Below are 23,118 nucleotides of genomic sequence, written 5' to 3' on the forward strand. Positions count from 1 at the left end.
ATTTTGTATCAATTCATGAAAAATTTCCCAAGTTTTTCCAGAAATCATCCTGCTTGTAATTTTTTATATAAAAATAATATTGCATTATAGCCATATACTATAACTCGTTCTACCATTCCCCAATGATGTACATCTCCTCAATTTCTAATTCTTAGCTACCACAAAAAGAGCTACTATAAATATTTTTGTACAAATAGTTCTTTTCCCTTTCCACTTTTATCTCCAGAATAAAGACATACTAGTGGTATTGCTGGATCAAAAATGCGTGGTTTTGTAGTCCTTTGGGCATAGTTTCAAATTGTTATTCAGAATGGTTAGATTAGTTCACCACTCCACCTATCCCAGTTTTCTCACATTTCCTCCAACATATGTCATTTTTTCTTTCATCAGAGTAGACAATCTGATGGGTTTGAGGTATTACTGAAGAGTTGTTTTAATGTGCTATATAATCTAAGAGAAGTTCTTGGGTCTCAATGATTTAGAGCATTTTTTTCCTATGACTGAATAGTTTTGGTGCCTGAAAACTGCCTATTCATATTCTTTGACCATTTGTCAATTAGGAAATGACTTAAATTCTTATAAATTTGACTTAGTTGTATATATATTTTAAAAATGAGACTGTTATCAGATATTTGCTGTAAAAATTTTTTAACTCATTTCCCCAATTTCCTTCCAATCATCATTGGTTTTGTTTGTGCAAAAAAACTTTTTAAATTTTACATAATCAAAATTATCCATTTTACATTTTCTAATGTTCTCCATATCTTGTTTGGTCCCAAATTCTTCCTTTATCATAAATTTGAAAGGTCACCTCTTCCATCCTCTCTTAATGTGTTTATGGTAACAGCTTTTATGTCAAAGCCATGTACCCATTTTGACTTTATCTTGGTATATATCACTTACTCTTTAAAGCAATGAGCTGCAGTCACCAGCCATCTGTTGCTAATCAAAGTTGCCCCACAATAGTGTCTGTCATTGACCTTGAGGCTAGCTTGCCATGGCCATTCCCCTTCCTGAGCTGCAGATCCTCCTTTAATTCTGTCATATGCAGACGACATTTTTGCTCTCCTTCCACAGCCTGTCAGAAAAAAATAATCAATTGGTTGCTTTAAAAGCAGCAATATACAAGCTTCTTTAATTATGCTACAGAGCCACAGTAGAAATAATTTATGTTCTCTCAGAAGGTTTTAGGAAATGGTTATACCCTTTTCAATAGGAACTTTCTTCTTTGCTCTGTAATTCCAAAACACTATTATGTATTATCATTATTATTATTTTAAATTTTCTCAACTTACATTTGTTGACTGTATTTTCAGCATGGACTTTACTGATTTCTGAAATAGAAACAAATACAGGGTGAGTTTAACGCAAGGCAAATATTTCTTTTGACTTCAGTTTCTCTAAATCATTATGTCCATGACATGGGGTACATCAGGGTCAGGTGATCACCCAGGTGATCCCTGGGTAATGCAGAATTCCAAGGCACATCAGAAGAGAGCATCAGTTCAGGAGAATGAGGATTCTTTAAGATGACAGGGACTTGGGTTAGTGTATGTATGTGTGTATATATATATATATTTGTGTCTTTCCATAGGCTGTCTCCAATGATTGGAAGACACTGCCTCCTTATGTCTATCTCATAGAATCTTTAGCTTCCTAAAAGTTTCATCTCGGTGTCACCTCCAATCAAAAGCTTTCCTGATCAACTTAGATATTAATGGACTTTCTCTTTTCAAATTATGTTTTCCTTAACTGTGTAAACTGTGTAAACTGAAGCAGAATGTAAATTTCTTTGAGAAAAAGTAAGATTTTGCTTCTTTGATTTGGGTTTGCATCACAAGACAATTCCACAGTATTTTATACATAGTAAGAGCTCATCAATGCTTGTTGAATTGAATTGAATCAGACTGAGCCTAGCACTGTCTCCCAGGGTGAATGTGCAATATGAATATATCTTGAATTCATGTTTTCATTTAGATTTCTTGTATAAATTATCAAGAATGGAACATTGTTTCTAAGTTTCCTACATGGTACTACTATCACTATAAAAGTTAACATCTGTTTGTTGCTTTAGAATGTACAAAGCACTATAAATTAATTATCATATTTGATCCTCACAACAGTCATGTGAGGTAGGTGCTATTATTATCCCCATTTTACAGATTAAAAAAAATTGAAACTAAAAAAGATTAAGTGACTTGCCCAGGTGACTTGACTGATGGAGAATTTGGATTTGTGTCTTTTTGACTCCAAGTCTAGTGCTCTAGCCAATTAGATGATACTATTCCACCTCCTTACTGAAGTAAGCTGTGATAATGTATACCTGAGACTTCTTGAAACCCCTGCCAAAATTGCAAAAAAAAAAAAAAAAAAGGGAGGGGAGGTGCTAAAAGATTCCTTTATCTATTCTAAATTGACTGAGAATATCGTATATAAAAGGCATATTAGTCAAGTGTAAGAAATGTATCAAGATCATTCATGCATTTATTTATTTAGGCAATATTCATTGGGTATCTATAATGCCTAATGCATATGCTAGGAGGTGATATGGGAGATTTTAGGTATTATCTCACATAATAATGAGGTTAATACCCTCTTTGGAGCAATGTCACCAGTTGGAGAAGGGATGGTGGAGGGGAGGGTGATCCAGGTACTGAGTATAAGGGGAAGGTGTTAGTGAGTCATACTAATTTTGGCTGTCCAATGATAGAGCAGTGACCTTATTTGTATTGCCAAGTTTAGGGTCAAAATAATGGTGGTTGGAATCCTATCAATAGAATGAAGCACAGAGAGAATGACATATAAATGAATGACAGATAAGACACTTGCCTGTGAGCTTAAGAGAAGAGGGATCTGAAGTTAAGGATGCAGTGTTATTCTTTAGCACATGATATAAGATACTTCCAATTTTTCTTCTTATATTAGCTTTCTTTCCCAGGGGAGACTTAAACATGAGCCAAATATCTACTGTCACACCATCAGAGCTTGGGCTGGAAAAAAAATACAAATTGTTTAATAGGTTGACAGAGGCAGTTTCCACTGCATGAGCTCTGCTCTGATGCTCCTTGATTGATTCAGAAAATGTTTCTGGAGGAAAGCAATTTTAGCTCAAAATAAAGACAAAGTTCCGATAATTAGCACTATCTGAAAATGAAATAGGATGCCTCAGGAAGCAATACAATGAATTTCCCATCACTGAAGATGTTTATAAGCTGAGTTAGACTGACTCTTGTGGACATAATATCTGTAATACTGCAAATAGAATGTGAGATTTGGATAGGGACTGAATCAAATGACCTTTAAGATCCATTCTAATGCTAAAATTGTATGAGTAGATGATTCAATCCCTCAAATCTATGAGATGTTCATACAGAGATGTTATGGCTTTATATGCCCACATATGTATTTATATTTATATCCATTAGTCAATGGCCAAAAAGTACTTAGATTTATTAATACTCTAAGGTTGATGGATATAGATTAGAGGAATATAAGAAAAAATGTGATCTAGGTATAAACTGAGATCAACTATTCATCTATTCATTCAACAAAGATTTATTATACACCCAAGAAAAAAACATTGGACTAGGTGTCATGGAAGATACAGAATAAATAAATAGTCTGCCCTCAGTCAATCAGGAGAAATCAAACATGTCTGCAAATAATTATAATACAAGGGAGAATGTGACATATTAGTATTCATCTTTACATCACCCAAAAAGCTAGAATTAATTGTCTTACACATGACAAGAATTCAACAGTGATTTGATGGATGAATGGATGAGATTTATGAGCAAAATTCTCTGGGAATTCAAAAGAAGGAAAGATCCTTTTTAGCAGAGGGTTTAGCAAATAAGCCTGGAGGCAGTGTTGTGGATTTATTGGGAGGGTAGGGGAGAGAAGAGAAAGAAAGGGAAAGGGAATGAAGATAATCTCTATTGCCAATAAATCATTAGCCTTTCCACCATTCTGAGATTGCCTATAGATAACAGATCAAATCAAGGAAAACCAGAACTTTTGGACTAGTGTTTGTTTAAAGCTGGTCCATTTTTACTTCAGTTACAAAGCTGAAAGAGGGGCCAGAGACTCAGGTGAGACTTCCATGTAGGAGAACAGTGTTCATTCTAATGCTATTCTGGTAGCTGCCTGAAATATTGGGCAGGGAAAGGGTGGGGGGATACAATGTCGTAACATATCCCCATAGCATACAGAGGTTTGTGACTTGCTAAAGATTATGCAATCAGCATGGTCATTTAGGCCAGAATTGCATTTTTTTTTACTTTGTTGTAAAAGATACACAGCATCTTGAAAATGCAAGTATTTCTCCTCTATTCTGAAACAATCTTAGTGAAAGGAAGTTATAGTCTTCTCCAAGGTGCTTAATAGAAATCTTAAACATTCAAAGGATAAAATAACACATGGATAATTAAAAATCAACTTATATCAAACTAAAAAATCAAAATAACGAGCATGTTTAAGGCATTTTAAGGTTTCCAAAGAGTTTTACAAATAACATTTCATTTAATCATCTCACCAACCTTATAAGATTGATGCTATCATCCAATTTTATAAATAAGGATACTGAGGCTAAGAGGTTCAATGACTTGCCTAGGACCACCCAGCTAGTGTTCTGATTCCAAGTATAGCACTCTGTCCACTAGCGATCTAGCTGCTCTATATAATATTACATCAAAGCCAGAGATTAAAAAAATAAGGATTTGTGATTATGTGAATCATTTATGCCGTGAACACCCATTTATGATATGTATTTCTCAATTTATCATTTGACAATTGAGCATTAAATCATTCACACCTCCCAAGAAGGGTATTCTTATTTCAAGTAATGACACTAGACATTAGGCAGCCACTTAGGCTAATGCCAGACATCATTAGCTTCTTATTGAATATTAACTGTAAAATGTAGCTAACATTTTCCTACAGAAAGATCTTGCAATACAAGGACTTGTATGATAAGCTAATCACTTTTCAGGCTATTTGTTCCTGAATAAAACTTGACTTACGACAATTTGATGACTTGAGAGTTGATATAATGATTGTGTATGCTAGAAGCTTGAAATTCATCAATCATCTATTAAAAAGAAAAAGATAAATTAATAAGTCAACTCCAATTTCATATTCATAGTTCAAGGGAATTTAAATGAGGTGAGTAAAAGCAAATCCTGACTTACCCAAGTCTCAATCATTTTGCTCAGAGCTGCAGTTTCTTCAGAAGTCTCTTTTTCATAATTGCTATTATATGGAATACCTTTTACTTTAAAATTCCCTTGATAGTAGTAGGTTTTATTTTCTATGAGAGAAAGAAATGATAATGGGAGTGTTTAACTGGAAGGAAGCCCAAATCCAGAACCCACCAAGAAAAAAAAAAAGTGTGTGTATATATATATATATATATATATATATATATATATATATATATATATACATATATATATACATATATATATATATCTGTGTAATATAAATATTATGTGTGTATATATGTAATATAAATGTATGTGTGTATATATATGCAATATAAATGTTGTGTGTATATATATATGTATTTAAGTACATATGTATATAATGTGTGTATGTCTCCAAAATATTCAATTTAGTAAATGGCTCTAATCATTATATACCTCAACAACAATACTGTATGAGGATGTATTCTGATGAAAGTGGATCTCTTTGATAAAGGAGCTAATTCAGTTTCAATTGATCAAGGATGGACAGAAGCAGCTACACCCAAAGAAAGAACACTGGGAGATGAATATAAACTGCTTGCATTTTTGTTTTTCTTCCCAGGTTATTTATACCTTCTGAATCCAATTCTCCCTGTGCAACAAGAAAACTGTTTGGTTTTGCACACATATATTGTATCTAGGATATACTGTAACCTATTTAACATGTAAAGGACTGCTTGCCATCTGGGGGAGGTGGTGGAGGGAGGGAGGGGAAAAATCGGAACAGAAGTGAGTGCAAGGGATAATGCTGTAAAAAAATTACCCTGGCATGGGTTCTATCAATAAAAAGTTATTTAAAAAAAAAAAAAGTAAATGGCTCTATTATGTTCTAGAAATCTCTTCATCCTGGAGCTCATTCAGTCCCTGTGATGAACAGCTTAGAAGTACCTTCCGCCACTCTGGCCTCTCCCTCTGATTGGAAGGTTCCTCTTAGAATCCCCAGAACAACATGACTTTCATTCCTCTCCAGACTGCTTATAAGGCTTTTTTTTTTTACTATGGTCTCCCCCCTTTCCTCTCCCCCAAGCTAATTCCTTTTCATTTTCTTTTCATGTATCATCTTCCCCATGAGAATATAAATTTCTTTTGGGTGGGGACTGCCTTTCTTTCTCTTTTTAATTGCATTCCCAGAACTTAGCCCAGTGCCTGGTGAGTAGTAAGTGCTTAAAAAGTGCATGATAACTGACTTAAAATTAAAGGTGAACAAATAAACATATATGGATTATCTATAGACTAAGTCATAACACCAAACAAGCAGGATGGAATATTTCCCTTGGTCCCAAGTACAATAGAACAAGGAATCCAACATGAGTAAGTTGGATAAAAATTTAAAGAATAAAGATTAAAAGAAATTTATTGTAATTAGTCCTTTCAATTGGGCCAATGCTTCATGGGTTTGGCATTTCTATCTCCAATTCATGTTACGTTTCAGAAACCTGAGATAAACAGAGTTAAGTGACTTGCCCAAGATCATACACCTATAAGTATCTGAGCTGAATTTGAACTCATATCTTCTTGATTCTAGGTCCAGGAGGCTATCCATTGCACTACCTCCCTAAATGTTCATTGTTATCTACATATTACCTACATGTTGTCTACATATTAATAACGCACTTTATATAATACTTTTATACTTTCAAAATGTTTATGTGTATTAGTTCAGCTGATCCTCATAACAACCCAAGAAGGTTTTATTGTTATCTATATTTTACAGAAGTGATATATGCCTTAGATAAATTTTCTACTAGAATCAAGCAATATTGAGTACCTGCAGTGCAACTAAGATTATTTTTATTCCAAAAGAAAACACCTTTCCTAGTGGAGTAAAGAAGTAAAGAAAAACTTGGGTTTGAATCCCATCTCATTTTTGTGTAACTTTGAGCAATTTTTTTTGTTTGTAAATTATAATTTGTAATATCTGTAATAATTACTTTATAAGATTATTGAGGGAACCTAAAATATGATGAAATAAAAATGTTTTGAAAATTTAAAAGCATTTTATAAATTTCAGTTATTGTTATCATCTTAAAACACTGAAGAAATACATGAGAATTGTTAGAGATGGCCTTTGCCTTAAGAAGGTTTGTTTAGGAAATGAGAATAACAAAGGTAAAAATAATTAGAAGGCAGTTTAAGTACAACTAAGGGCAAAATGTGGTATGAGACTTTAATAAAGTAATTTGATAATAAAAGAATTAAGAGAAGAAAGAGCTGTCTCAGAGATTATTGTAACATTGATTTCAATATGAGATAGTATAATGATGTTATGAATATGCATTATAATAAACAACAGATTACATAAACAATGACAGAGGATTTTCATAGAGTATTCTAAACAAAGAGTTTGAAGAATCAAATTGTTAGGATTATAAATTCAAAAGGAAGCTGCTACATGTGATGCATTGTATTTATGGATAAAAAGACAAAAATGAAGCCATTCTTTCACTCAAAGAGAAATATTCATTTAGGACCACAGACTTCAAGGTAGAAAAGGTATTAGAGGTAATTTTGTAAAAATCATTTAATTTTACAAATGAGAAACTGAGGCTCAGAGAAGTTGCACAGCTGGTGAGTGTTAGAAGCAAGATCTTGATCTTCTGATTGCAAAACTAACAATTTAATATAAAGGAAGAACAAAGCTACAGAGCTGTGAGTAGAGCCATAAAGTACTAAATGGATAAGCAATGATACTGGGTTCCAATGTGATTCCATTATTAGAGGATGAAAAGATAGAATTTTGGTGAGAAGATAGTGAGTGAAAAAAAGACTTTAGGTGAGAAGAATAGAGAGTGAGGTGAATTATGAAAACTCTGCCTGAAATAGTGGGCCAGGTGGGGGCAATTAGTAATGAAAACAGGGATCTCCAGAACAGCAGTTCCAGAGATGAAGGTGCTAATGAGGTGAGAGTGTTGATTCCAGAATTAAAGATCCCCCAAAGAACTTGAAATGGCAGTTTTCCAAAGTTATTACTAATAAGAATGACAAAAGCCAGATCTTATTTCTAGCAAAGAAAATTTTTCAATGATCAACATAAAATATGTGATGCTTGTAATTTTGTTATGACAAATGCTTTCTGTCTATATACTCAGTGGATATACTGTATATGTGTATATAGTTATACACATATACAGTATACAGTTATATATACACAATATATAGTATATACTTTTTAAGACATACAGTTATATATACAACATAAAGTGTTAGATAAATATGTGAAGTATATAGTATATACTGTATAGCTTATATAGCTATATACACTATCTTCTAGAAGAAAAATTAAGGGACTTAATGTCTCTACTATTCAGGTTATCAGGGAAAATCAAGTGTTCTTTAAAAATAAATGAAAAATGCCAACTGGAAAAAAAATTGCCCTTCCATTGAAGAATGGCCAAATTGTGATAAATGAATGTAATAGAATATTTAATGCATTTCAAAAAGTGACTGAAAAATATAGAGAAGTATGTGAAGACATAATACTGATGTAAGCAAAACTGGAGAAACAATGTACACAATGATTGTACCTGTGTAAATAAAAAGAACAATAGCAAGAGCAAAACTGAAACTGAATGATGTGTAATTATAATGATAAAATTTCAAAAAAGAGGTGAGAAAATTCATCTCCCCGGTTTCTTTGCAGAAAGAGAGAAACTATAGGGGCAGAATATTGCATATGGTTTGAGGATAAATTTAAAGACGGGTAAATTTTGCTTAATTGTTTTTGTTTTTTCTTGGAAGGGGAAGAAGGGAAGATTAACAGTAAAATAAGGGTAATATAAAATCAAAAAGTATCAAAATGTTTTAAAATAAAAACTTCAATAAAAAAGGATTTCGATGTAAAAACAAAGAAAAAAAGAGGAGGATTTAGACCTATATTAGTAAGTTACTTGTGTGAGGGGCTTGACATGGAAGTACATGATACAAACAAAAAAATAAATAAAAGGACCATTGATCTCTTAGAACTAAGGGAGAGTTATGAGGCTCTTCTCAAAGAGGAAGGAGTTGGACCCTCTAAGGAGAAGCAGCTGTTTGTCTTCCAGAAAATAATGACATTAGGTTCACAGGTGAATGACAAGTAAAAGATTATTCAGGAAATATCATAGAAAATAAAACACAAGTAGCACTCATTAGTGACTTCCTCCTTAATGATATCAAAATAGCTATTTGTCAACTTGATAGCAACAAAAAAAAAAGATAACTATCTTCAGGGGGTATGTTTAAGATGTGACAAAGATCCTTCTGAGACTTGTTAAACTGAATGATTAGTAAGCACTTTGAGTGATTTATATGTACAAAAAATGATACTAACAGAAAAAAAAAAACTAAGGATTACTTAAGATTATGACTTCCTGAGTAATAAATTGAAGAATTTAGGGGAACAAGAGAAGTCTGGGGCTTAAGAAAAAAAATGCAGATTTGGGAAGTTAGAGAAATGTAATATGAATAAATATAATCTTACAATTGAATTCAGAAAATGAGCCTTTTCAAATATAACAAGGCAAAAAAGATCCAGAAGTTTAGTGAACTAACCATTTAATATGTCAACAATGTGAAAATCAATGCACTCTGATCTAGTTCCTATATTATTATAACTCTGTAGATAACTGTGAGAGAATCACTGAAGGTTTCGAGATAACTAAATGACTTCTCTGTGATCATAGAAATAATAAAAAAAATTAGAGACCAAATTTAAACTCAGGGTTTTCTGATTCCAAATACATGAGAGCTAATACATGATAGTGTTTTTATTGTGACATATTGATAAAATACATGTTTTCATGACCTCAGACTCTATTTGATGAGATACACTTTTAGCAGAACTAGTGGTTATAGTACTACTGCAATCTTCTCTGGACAAATTATATGTATTGTGTTCAGTTCTTAACATCACATTTAGGAAGATTATTGATAAGCTGCAAAGTGTCCAGAGCAGTACAATTAGGATGGCAAATGGCTTTGAGATCATACTGCATGAAAATAGGTTGATGAAAGTGAAGGATATTAAAAATGTGAAACCTAAGTCCTTAGGGGGAGAGGAAGAAACATTATATTAAGGGACTATCATGTGGATGGTAGTTTAGACTTGTTCTACATGGCCTCAAGGGGCAAAAATAGGAGAAAGAGTTAGAAGTTGTATGGAGACAAATTTAGACTTGATGGTAAGGAAAATTTTTCTAACAATTAGAGATATCCAAAAATATGCTGCCTCGTGTCATTTGTTGGATATCTCCAAATCAGGGTTTTGGTCAGGAAGAAGATGAATACAAATGATTTCTGAGGACCCTTATCAATGCTGATATTTTATGAATGTGTATAATAATGGCTGACACTTATACAAAACTTTATATTTATAAAATGCTTTATATGCGTTATCTTATAGTATCCTTTTTAAAATGCTGTGAGTAAATTACTGAGTTACTCTTGGTCAGAAGCTGACTCAGTGAAAGAAGTAGTATTTTCATGCAGACTTCTTCTGTCTACAATACTTAAGAGATTCTACCGAGTGTCCATAATGGCAGGTTACAGTTCTGGCAGTACGTAAAATAAGCTAGTCCTTTAAAGGAGCAAGAATGGAATTGGCTTCCTTGCTTCCTGAAAATAAAAGGGCTAACCAAATGGGAATTCAGAAGTTTTATCTCAGTTCCTGTTGCCCTCTAAGGAATGAATATCTTTTTTATCCAATATACTTACCTGTCATGATGACTATAGGGATCAAGGAGTAGCTGATTTTTATTGTTAGTATCTTTTTAGTTGATTCTTTTTATTCTCTTATCCTTACATTTTTGTTGTATTTTATGATACATGAATACTTTAACTGATGAACCTGAATTTTTAGACAGCTATATTAGGCCTAGCCCCAACTAACCACACTGCTTTTCCAACTCCCATAGGATTGATACCTAGGTTATATAAAAATTATATCGCTATTAAATACATTTATATGTATATGTTTATATGTATATTTTATGTATGTATAATTATATATCTATATTTTATATATTTATAATTATATTTCTATTATGTGTGTATGTGTGTATACTCTCTTATAATTATTCGATCACATGTTCTATCTCTTCTCTTCTCTCTGCATTCTCTTGGAGAATTGATCAGTTCCTGCGAGCTCAATTATCATTTCTATGCAGATGACTCCCAAACCTACATATCTACTTCTTATCTTTCTCCTAGATCAGCTTCACCAATTGCTTCTTTGACTTGTCACTTGGGCAGCCATATCCCAAATAGACTCTTTATATTTTATCCCTAAATCCACCCCTCCTCCAAATTTCATTGTTTCGGTTAAGGGAATCACTTCTTCCAGTCACTCAAGTTTGTGATCTAAACTTATTACGTAATCCTCAATTTTTCTCTCTCACCACCTCATATCCAATCAGTCACCCAGTCTTTTAAACTCTACATTCCATATCTATTACATGTTTTTCTTGCTCTTCATTCACAGGTGTATATTGGAACAGTGGGCTCAGGAAACAATTAATTATTCAGTTTTTGTGGACTATATTCTTCTATATCTGAGAACAAGGTTTTGATTCCTTACTCTTCGTTAAATTTTTCAATGTGCTTTCAGAAGTTTGTTGGTGCATTCATTACATTTTTTAAATTTTTCTGTGGGATTCTTTGTGGAATGACTCACAACTCAGAACGGGCTGAACCAAAACTATTTCAAGGATTAGGTGTGAGTAACTAACTGGTCTTTGTATAGGATTACTCTCTATGCCAAACCTGGAAGAGCAAGTTCAGAAAAAAAGTTTGGGAACAATGCCTTGGGTGTGGCTACAGCCAGTGGAATTATTGCATCTCATTTCTGCCAATCATCAGCACAGCATTCACTCAGGCTAGAGTCAAATAGCAACCATCCAACCTCAGCAACCTCCTAGAGCCAGTAATTCTTTCAAACTGACTTCAGATGAATAACTCCAACATTAGATAGAGGTGTGACCATTATTTAACCACAACTCATTTAACTAATGGAACTCACTTGAGGCAGCATAAATTATTTCAAGCCAATTAACACACTATAACTCAGTTTTATAGAGCTATTTAACATTTATCAATACTTTTCTCCCCTTGTGATATAAATAGGACTGAGTACTGTTATCCTCATTTTACAGATGAGGCAATTAAGGCTCAGAACGATTAAATCACTTGTTCACATGGCTAGTGTCAGAGATAGCATTCAAACCCATGTCTCTTCTGAATCCACATCTACAATACTTTTCATTACAGCACTCTCACTCCCAAATAGTTAATTACATTTATATAGCACATACAAGATAATTTATATTAAAAAAAAAAAGCCTAGATCACTAAACAACAAAACATAGAAACAAAAAACAAAAAACCCAACCCTGCCTTTCAGTATTTCACATAATAGCTTCAGCTTTCCCTGGGCTGCAAAAATCAATAGTTTCGTGGGTCTTCTATAATTTAGGCACCTCCTCCCTCCTCCTCGCCCTCCTCCTTCTTCTCCTTTTCTTCATCCTCTCCTCCTTTTTTCTTCCTTCTCCTCTCCTCTTCCTCCCTTTTTTTCTCCTCCTCAGCCTCCTCCTTTTCCTGCTTCTTTTCCTCCTCTTTCTTCTTCATAGTGGTCTAGAACTAGATGTGAGTAGCCTTCCTACTAAACTTTTGTGATACCTGTGAGGACAAATTTGCCTCCTTGTTTTGGAATCTCTAAGTTACTTTTATATAGATTTCTATTGCTGATACCTTCCTTAGATCTTATCTTCTGTTATTTTTCTGGGTATGCTTTGTATCTAGAGCTACTCTGATATTTGACTGGGTGAAAAATATAGGCATATTTATCCACTCCATTTAGGCCCAAATACTTTCCACCTACTTCCATGATGGATCTTTACCTGTCTTTCCTTATACATCCTTATTTCTCTTGCTTAGCTCTACAGGTGCTAGCCAAGGACTTGATTATAAGATTGTGAAGGCCGGGAACAGGGAATCTAGCATAAGGCTCTTATCCACATTACAGCAGTGTTGGTTACTCTGACCTGGTTCAGAAGGCCAATGAATCAGCAGACTATTAGACCACCAATGCAACTACAGAAAACTAATTGTGAGCCCCTGAACCCCATCATAACAAGCAAGACTTAGCCAGGCTCACCCAGCTCAGTGGGAAAGCCTGCAGCACAACCAGTTCCATCCCCAATCCTAGCCCAGAACAGTCAATGAGAAGCTCCTGTCTCTTTGAAAAAGAGCTTGAGCCAATTTCTCTTGTGCCCTAGGAGCAGAGCTTAATTTTTTAAAATGAGCAAAAAGGCAAAAAAAAGCTCTGACTATAGAAGGCTACTGCAGAGATAGCAAAGATCAGAACACAAACTCATAAGAAAATAACAAAGGCAAAATGCCCTCAAATGGGGATATAAATTCTCTTAAAAGATTCTTTTAAAAGAGTTCAAAGGGATCTTAAAAAAGAAAAAGAAAAAGAATGGGAAAAAGGAAATGAGTGTATGCAGGAAAGTGTAAAAGGTTGGGGGAAAGAGCCAAAAACTTGGAAAAAAGAAACACCAAAACTGACTGAAGAAAACTTCTTAAAAAACAAATTTAGCAAAATGGAAATTGCACACACACACATACACACACATACTGAAGTATACAACTTTTTAAAAATTTGGCAAAATGGAGAAAAAATCTACTGAACAAAACAACTCCTTTCAAAGTACAATTGACCAAAGGCAAAAGGAAAAAAAAAGAAAGAAGAAAATAGTTCATTAAAAATTAGAACTGGACAAATGAAAGAGAATGATTCAATGAGGCATCAAGAATTTGTCAAACAAAACAAAATAATTTTTTTTAAATAGAAGAAAATGTAAAATACTACATTGGAAAAACAACTAACCTGGAAAATAGATCCAGGAGAGACAATCTAAGAATTATTGAAAGCCATGAATTTAAAAAGATCCTAGATAGCATATTTCAAGAAAGCAACAATGAAAATTGCCCTGATGTCCTAGAACAAAAGGGTAAAATAGCCACTGAAAGAATACACCAATCATCTCCTGAAAGAAATCCCAAAATGAAAATTCCAAGGAATATTGTAGCTAAATTCCAGAGTTATCAGATCAAGAAGAAAATACTGCAAGCAATCAGAAAAATTTCATATATCAAGGGGCCATAATTAGAATTACTTAGGACCTAGCAGCTTTCACATTAAAGAATTGAAGGGCCAGTAATATGATATTCCAGAAGGCAAAGGGTCTTTGATTACAATCAAGAATCAACTATCCAGCAAAACTAAGCATTATCTTTCAAGGGAAAATATGGGCATTCAATGAAATCAGGTATTTTCAATCATTTCTGAAAAAAAGACTGGAGCTAAACAGAAAATTTGATCTTCTAATGCAAGACTCAAAAGAAGCATAAAAAGATAAAAAGAGAAGAAAAAACTTTTTTAAAGGTTAATATTTACATCCCTACATGGAAAGATAATACATGTAACTCTTGGGAACTGTATCTTTGTCAGGACACAGGCATATTCTTAGAAGGTATAGGTATAAGTTGACTTTAATATGATGGTATAAAAAAAGAAATAAGATAGAAAGGGATTGTATTGGGAAATAAGAAAAGAGGAGATTAAATGGGGATAAATTATGTCACATGAAGAGGCACAAAAGAATTACTACAATTGAGAGAAAGAAGGGAGGGAAAAGAGCATTGTCTGACCCTTAATTTCAATGGATTTGGCTCAAAGAAGAAATAACATGTATAATTAGGTTGGCACAGAAATTTGTCTCACTTATAGGGAAGTAGGAAGGGAAAGGAAAAAGGAAAGGGAAGAGCTAATAGAAGGGAGGGCAGAAGTAGAAGGAAAAGGGGATAGGAAAAGGAGGGGGACTGAAAAAAGGGAGGGCAAATTAAGGGAGGAAGTGGTCAGAAGCAAAATACTGCTGAGAGGAAAGGGTAAAAGGAGAGAGAAAATTGTAATGAGAAAAATAGGATAGTGAGAAACAGTAATTTTTACTGAATTGGGAATGGGATGAAATGCAAAATGGATAATTTTTATTACATTAATAAGATTTTGCACAAACAAAACCAATACAGCCAAGATTAGAAAGGAAGCAAAAAGCTGGAGAAAAAATTTTACAGTCAGTGTTTCTGATAAAGGCCTCATTTCTAAAATATATAGAGAGAATTGATTCAAATTTATAAGCATACAAGCCATTCCCCAATTGGTAAATGGTCAAAGGATTTGAACAGACAATATTTAGGTGAAGAAATTAAAGCCATTTCTAGTCATATGAAAAAATGCTTTAAATCACTGTTGATTGGAGAATTGTGAATTAAGATAACTCTGAGATACCATTTCATACCTCTCAGATTAACTAAGGTGACAGGAAGAGATAGTGACAAATATTAGAGGGAATAAGGGAAAACTGGAATACTAATATATTTTTGGTGGAGTTGTGAACTGATCCAACCATTCTGGAGATTAATTTGGAACTATGCCCAAAGAGTTATCAAACTGTACATACTCCTTGATCCAGCAGTGTCTCTACTGGGCCTGTATCCCAAAGAGATCATAAAAAAGGGAAAAGGACCCATGTGTACAAAAATATTTGAGCAGCCCTTTTTGTGGTGGCAAGGAACTAGAAACTGAGTGAATCCCATCAATTGGGAAATGGCTGAATAAGTCATGATATATGAGTATAATGGAATATTATTATTCTATAAGAAATGATCAGCAGGATGATTTCAGAAAGGCCTAGAGAGACTTACATGACCTCATGCTAAGAGAAGTAAGTTGAATCAGGAGAAAACTGTATACAGCAACAAGAAAATTATACAGTGATTAATTGTGATGGAGAGAGCCATCTGCACCCAGAGAGAGGACTATGGGGAGTAATTATGGATCACAACATAATATTTTCACTTTTTTATTATTTGTTTACATTTTGTTCTCTTTCTCATTTTTTTCCTTTTTGATTTGATTTTTCTTATACAGTACAGCATAATAATTGTGGAAATTTGTGTAGAAGAATTGGATTATTTGCTATCTAGGGGAGAGAATGAGGGGGAAAGGGAGGTAGAAAAAACATTTGGAGCACAAGGTTTTGCAAGGGTAAATGTCGAAAACTATCTATGCATACATTTTGAAAATAAAAAGCTTTACAAAAAATAAAAAGTAAAATAAATTTTAAAACTCCATTTTTAAAAAAAGAAAAGAAAAAATTTACACTTTGAGGTAGCAAAGAACTGGAAGCAAAATGAATGCTTATGAATTAGGGAATGTTTAAACAAGTTGTGGTACATTGATGTAATAGAATATTACTATAACATAAAAGCAAATGATATGAAGAATTTAGGAAATCATGGAAAGACATATGAATTGATGCCTTGTCAAGTAAGCAGAACCACTAAAAAAAATGTACACAGTGATCACAACAACTCAGATAGAAGAAGAAAAAAATGAAACTGAATGTTATATAATGACCAAGATTAATCACAAAGAAGAAAGAAGATACTGAACTCCTTTCTTTCTTTGCAGAGGAGAGACTATGAGTGTGGAGCACTGCATATACTGTCAGATTAAATTGCTGTCAGATGATGTCAGATGATGTGCTGATTAATTCTGATGAAAGACATTTTTCTTTTTTAGAAAAATTCTGTATTATAAGGATTGATTCATTGATTAGGCAAGGGCATCAGATATATTCAGAAATAAGTGGTATAAGAACAAAATATATTCACAACAATTAAAATTCAAGAAAAAGAAAATGAAATGATGATCAAAGAGAGTCAATATGACTTCATCAATATCAGACAATGCCAGATGAGTCTTATTTACATTTTTCAACTATGTTAGTAGACTTCCCTGTTAATACAAGAAAATATAAAGAAAATTTGCCTAGATTTTAGCAAAACAGCTTCTCATGTTTGTAGAAAAGATGGAGAGATAGTCAGATGATAGAAGGTGGTATTCTTAGGTAGATTAAAAAGTGGTTGAATTTCTGGACTCAAAGAATAGTCATTAATGATTTGTTTTCAGCATGGATAGAGAGCTCAGGTGGAATAGTCCATGAATTTTTGGCATTAGATATTTTTATTATTGACTTGAATAAAGAATCTGATAGCAGAAGATGCAAGGGGGAAGGCATCAATTCAGATAACGATCATGATATAAAAAGGTATTGACAGAAATGTTAGACTATAACATTTCTATAAAAACATTATATATAAAAATTAAATTGAATACGGATAAAGTTAAGTCCTTAAACTTGGATTCAGAATATCAGGTTCAAATCCAAATGTGGAGATATAGGTAGATATCGGTTCATCTATTTTAGTTTACTGTTCAATATGAGTCAACAGTATGACATGGAAGCCAAAAAAAGTTAATATATTCTTATCCTATATTAAGAAACAAATATTGTCCAAGATTAATGAGTTGCTAGTTCTGTTGTACTGATCTCAGTCAGATTACTTCTGTATTGTGTCACCTGTGTGTATTGTGTGAAGTATTGTGTGACCTAGGAGACATTTTTTAGAAAAGATATTGATAATATAAAGAGAGCATACAGAGACAAAGAATAAACTGGATGAAGGAGCCTGAGGGGTTGAAGGAGTATTATATGATGATGCCATATAAGTTGAAGGAGAAGAGAATGATAAGCCTGAAGAAAAGGAGTTCTAGGGAGAAACATGATAGATTTCTTAAGCATTTGAAAGGCGGTAACATATATGGATTTATATTGTTTGGCCCTGGCAGACACAAATGAGGGAAATTCCAAAGAAGCAGATTTATGTATGATGTAAGGGGAAACTTCCTAATGGTTCAAGCTGTGCAAAAATGGAGTAAGATGTTTCTGTCATTAGCATCTTCCTATTAGCTGTATGTCTTCAAAGACCAGATGGCAATGTCTTCAGTATGTAATAGAGATGACTCTTGGTCAGTTATGAGATAGACTAGCTGGTCTTGGAAGTCTAAATCTCTCATTCTTAGAGTTTATGTGAGGAAGGTATACCTGCAAACATACTCCAAATGACTATGTATCTTCAACTACCTCCCAGAGAAAAATAAATACTATAAGTTTTTTTAATGTATTGTTTTCCTGGTTCTTCTTCCTAGCTCTACTTTTATATGAATAATTGCCATTCTATTTTGTGTTAAATAGTGAGACTGATGTATTAACTTAAAAGTATAGTGAAAGACTACTTCCCCAGTCCTACCACAGGCTATCTAGTATTGACATTTGTTTTTGGCAAATTCCATTGTTTAATTTGCATTCTACATGTTGCATAACATACCAAACATTTTGACTTCCTATTTTTGTTTGCTAAATAATAATATTATTTGCATATCTATAATTAGCATGACATAATAATAAATATCGGTAGCGAAGTGGTACAGTAGATAGAATGTCAGTACAGAGTTAGGAAAATTCATCTTCTTGAATTCAAATCTGGTCTCAGACACTTTCTAGGTGTCTCACCCTATCCTAGTCACTTAATTCTGTTTGCCTCAGTTACTCATCTGTAAAATGACATGGAGAAGGAAATGGCAAACTACTCCAGTTTCTTTCCCAAGAAAACCCCAATTGGAGTCACAAAGAATTGGATACAACTGAAAAACAACTGAATAACAACAACAATAATAAATATAAAGTCTATAATTACAAAATATGCTCCTACTGAATTGTATCTCTCTTTTAAATTGTGCAACTTTTAAACTACCTACTCATCTACTAAGCCATTATAACAACCAAAGACCAGTCAAATATAAAGAATTCCACCAAGGGAGTTGGGTTCAATTCATAGCTCAGCTATTTATTGCATCTGTAATCTTATATAAATCACTTTCACATTTAGTTTTAGTTTTGAAGGGAAAGTTTGTGGCAAAGGAAAAATAATAATTTTGTTAACACTGACCAACTGCTAGAAAATGAACAAGGAGACCGATTGTAACTCCCAAGACTGCCACCACTCCAAACACAATAAGGGCAATCATCCATAATGGCAGAGATGCTCTTCGGAAAGCTGCAACTGGTCTGGAAAGGAAAAAGAGGAAATATATTAGAAAATAATAGTAATTCCAGTCCAACCTTACTTCTGTTTTCTTCAGCCCAGAAGATTTAAAATTTTAGCATCAGTGAAGTCTTTGAGAAAGTACACGATACGTTCCCCAAAGGAGAGGAAAGGACAAATGAATAAGCATTTAGCAAATGTCTTCTGTATGCCAGGCCCTGTGCTGAATGCATTTATAAATATAACCACACTTGATCTTCACAACAGCCCTGGAAGATAGGGGTTATTATTATTTTGCTTTTGCAGTTGAGAAAACTGAAGCACCCAGAGGATTAAATGGCTTGTCCAGGTTCAGTTCACCTAGCTGGTAAGTCAAACACTTAGTGGTAAGTAACACACAGTCAAAGCAGTGGAATTCTAACATCATTACAACTGCTTATTCCATAACCTGAAGCATGAAGACCAAGAGTCTGCTGCTAATAAATATTTAACAAGTGGCACAAGGAAAAAAAGCATGCACAACAAATTTTAAGACTAATCTATATTATTAAGGTCAAGCTTTGATTTCTAACATTTGTCAATTTCTGAAGTGTAACTGTTCACACTGAAAATTTTATGCACGTACCTGAAAATATCAGTAGCAAAGTGAAAAGATCACTGTTCTTTACGTCAATCTGAATTTGAGTCCTAACTCTACCATATATTAGCTCTATATCTCTAACACTTAGTTTTTCCATGTATAAAGTGGTGATGATAATATATAGAACTTATATAGATATGAGAAAGACAGCATGGAAATCCTAAAGCACAATATAAATATATATTACTGTTGTATTTATGATGAGGATTAAAATTGAGTTTTGCATTCTATATAATAAATAGCTTTTTTCATTATATGAAAATAGCTTTTCAAAATGATAATAGAAAGAGAGAGGCTATCCATTTTTCCATTCAAATAATGCCTTGGTGATATAATCAAACATGGAATCAGATAGTCCTCCCCCTCACCCACATACAAGGTCAAGTTGAAGAAAATCATTCCTCTGATTGATTCTCCTCACAAAAAAAGAGTTTTGCAACTCAAAATCTGTCAGTCTACCATTGTACCACTTAACTGCTCTATAAAAATATATAGGGGAAAAAACAATAATGAGTAGCTAGATCATATGCTAAATAGAATGCCAGGCCTGGATTCAGGGAGATTCATGTCCTTAAGTTCAAGTCCAACCTCAAATACTTCCTAGCTCTGGGACCCTGAGCACATCACTCAACTTGTTTGCCTCAGGTCAATTGGAGAAGGAAATAGCAGACCCTTCCAGTATCTTTGCCAAGAAGACCCCAAATAGGATCACAGAGAGCTTGACATGACTTAAAAACAACTGAACAACAGTAACAGGGAAGAAAATCTCACCTGAAACATTTAAATGATATCAATGAGAACTGTTCCTTATATTCTGTTTTTCATTGTTTTGCTTGGTCTTGTTTTCATATGCAAGAAAATACAACTACATTAGCACCTGGAAAGGGGAGTTGCTCAAGCAGAAACCCACATCTGTTATTAAAGTCAGATTTTTCAAAAATTCATTGTTCAAAAACTAAACGCTGTCAGGATTAACATAATTATTGAGTGAATGGAGCTCAGCCAAGGTAAAAGTGACAAGATTCTTTTTATTTAACTCTATGTGCTGCCAGCACAAGGATGTGCCTGGGAGAGGCATTCTGACTCTTTTCCCCCCACCCAGTATTTTGCAATAAATTTCAGAGGAAGATTAATTTGTGGAGTGTAAGGAAGAGAAAGTGGATGTAGTAGAAGGAGATTGATGAATGAAAGGGGTGATCTAGACTAAATCTTTTTGAAAATATCTCTGAATATCTATTAACTCCTTGAAACTTTTTGTAACTTAAAAATATTAAATAGGTCATATAGTTTAAGACATGCTTATTTAAAAAAAAAAGAAGAAGAAAACTTAATCCTTTTCCTGGACTTCCTGTTCTAACAAGCCCTAACATCATATCCGCATACTATATTTCTTTATAATACAAGTAGATAAGTTTGATACATAGTGAAAAGGAAGCTGACAGATTTCCATACAGAAGTATAGTAAATTAAAATATATTTCTTCTTTCAGCCACAAGGTAATGTCACTTGCCTTTTTATTTGTGTGTTGTCTAATTTTGTTTAATGTAATTAAGAAGAATCAAAATCAGTATAAACCAGTCAGGGAAAGAAATGCTATTCAGGCTTTTTTTGGACCACAAAGGTTGTTACTGTCTTTTCTTTACAGCCCTTGATTCCTGATAACCTGACTTTGTCACTGTAATCAGCATCAAATATGTAATGAATAATTACTGAATTCCAACCCAAATATTGTCTCCTCCCTCCTCAATCCAGACTCTCTCAGGATTGAAGATGAAGAAAAAAATTGCCTTGTATAATCACACTAATGAATTTCTTTCTATGTGGAGGTGAACATTCTGCTTTTACTTTCAGATACCTGTTTTAGCTCCTGGAAGCAACATTATTACCCCCAAAAAATGTAGTCCAATTTAATCCCGTATAGAAATTTAGCATTTCTTTTATGATTTAGAAGCATTGTAACTTATGCTTTTTAGTACATGAGTTATAAAATCAATTGCTAATAAAAATCTTGACAAGTTGTCATCATAAACTCTTTAAAGGCACAGACCATTTTGGTTTTGTCTCTCTAACAGTGTCTGGCACATAGAGAGTGATTAATCAATAGTTGTTGGAGTGGATTGAACTGGATACAACCTATGTTAAAAGGTTTTAAATCTGTACTTATTAAGTCTTTCTTATTTCCCTATGACTTCTGCTCAATTATTCCCTTCTGGAAATAAACAGCATAAGTCTTGAAATAGCTTTAAATAACCCTGAATTCCTCACACCAGAAAGAGAATTAAACCCACAGTGATAAAGAATACTGTATCATATTTTCATTGTAATACATGTACCCATGTATCTTTCCATGTGTATATGTACAGAGACATACAACACATAATGTGTCAAACGTTTCAGTGCACTTTTAATCTTTTACATCTAAAATAGCATTAAGACTTTGGGAATACCATCTTTATAGGAGCAAAACTTATACACACACACACACACACACACACACACATATAGATATAGAACACATATATAGATATAGATATAGATATATCTAAGGTTAATTGTGGATTCAAGTAAAGTTATACATTGGACAGCTTTTCTGGAATGAAAATGGAAGCCATCTTTATTTCATTAGCATTTTTGAATTTCATAGTTTACATTTCTCAAGAAGACAACAAAGTCATCAAATATTTTAATATGGTAATGCAATCTTCTGATCAAGGCAAATGGCAAAGAAATAATTAACTTTAAGAATAAACAAACATTGAATGAATAAGCTCATTGTTTCTCCCCCACCTCAGGAGACTATTAAGTCTTTTAGTTGTGAATATATACAAGTTTTGAGATGAAAAGGGAGATATGCAAATTATAGAAAGGAATGCAGCAGAATAGCAAGATCACAGAAGTTGACTTCGGAGACCATCTAGTTTAATTCATTTCTGAAAGAAATCCCTATTATAACATACCAAATGAATGTTCATCTAGCCCCTGTTTGGAGGTTACCTTCAAGTTTTTCTAATCCAAAATTCTCATGTTACAAAGGAGAAATATTTTGGGCCTGTGAGATTGAATGACATGCTCACTGTCACACTGCTAGTAGTAGTGGCAATAGTAAACACTGGTGTTTTGTATCTTACAACCCTGTGGTCCTTAATTTTCTACATCCCAGAGCTGCATAAAATGGTGCAGTGGGTGGGGTCCTTTCACTAGAGGTCCTTTTAAACAATGGGACAGATTTCCATAGGCATTTAGAAATAT

The 23,118-nt window shown here is 33.4% G+C and overlaps 1 protein-coding gene across 1 annotated transcript in view; it reads right to left on the minus strand.

Annotated features, from left to right (window-relative positions):
- Window positions 1–23,118, minus strand: part of LOC127541388 (transmembrane protease serine 11B-like protein) — a 32,810-nt gene that overhangs the window by 2,148 nt on the left and 7,544 nt on the right. Inside the window, exons 3-8 of the mRNA XM_051966671.1 lie at window positions 19,134–19,247; window positions 5,190–5,308; window positions 5,022–5,089; window positions 2,830–2,990; window positions 1,296–1,334; window positions 904–1,078 (exon numbers count right to left, since the gene is read on the minus strand). Of these exons, the coding sequence (XP_051822631.1) occupies window positions 904–1,078; window positions 1,296–1,334; window positions 2,830–2,990; window positions 5,022–5,089; window positions 5,190–5,308; window positions 19,134–19,247 (676 nt within the window). The remainder of the gene's footprint in view (window positions 1–903; window positions 1,079–1,295; window positions 1,335–2,829; window positions 2,991–5,021; window positions 5,090–5,189; window positions 5,309–19,133; window positions 19,248–23,118) is intronic.

The sequence above is a fragment of the Antechinus flavipes genome, chromosome 6 (genome assembly GCF_016432865.1).
Source record: "Antechinus flavipes isolate AdamAnt ecotype Samford, QLD, Australia chromosome 6, AdamAnt_v2, whole genome shotgun sequence".
NCBI classification, from domain to species: domain Eukaryota; kingdom Metazoa; phylum Chordata; class Mammalia; order Dasyuromorphia; family Dasyuridae; genus Antechinus; species Antechinus flavipes.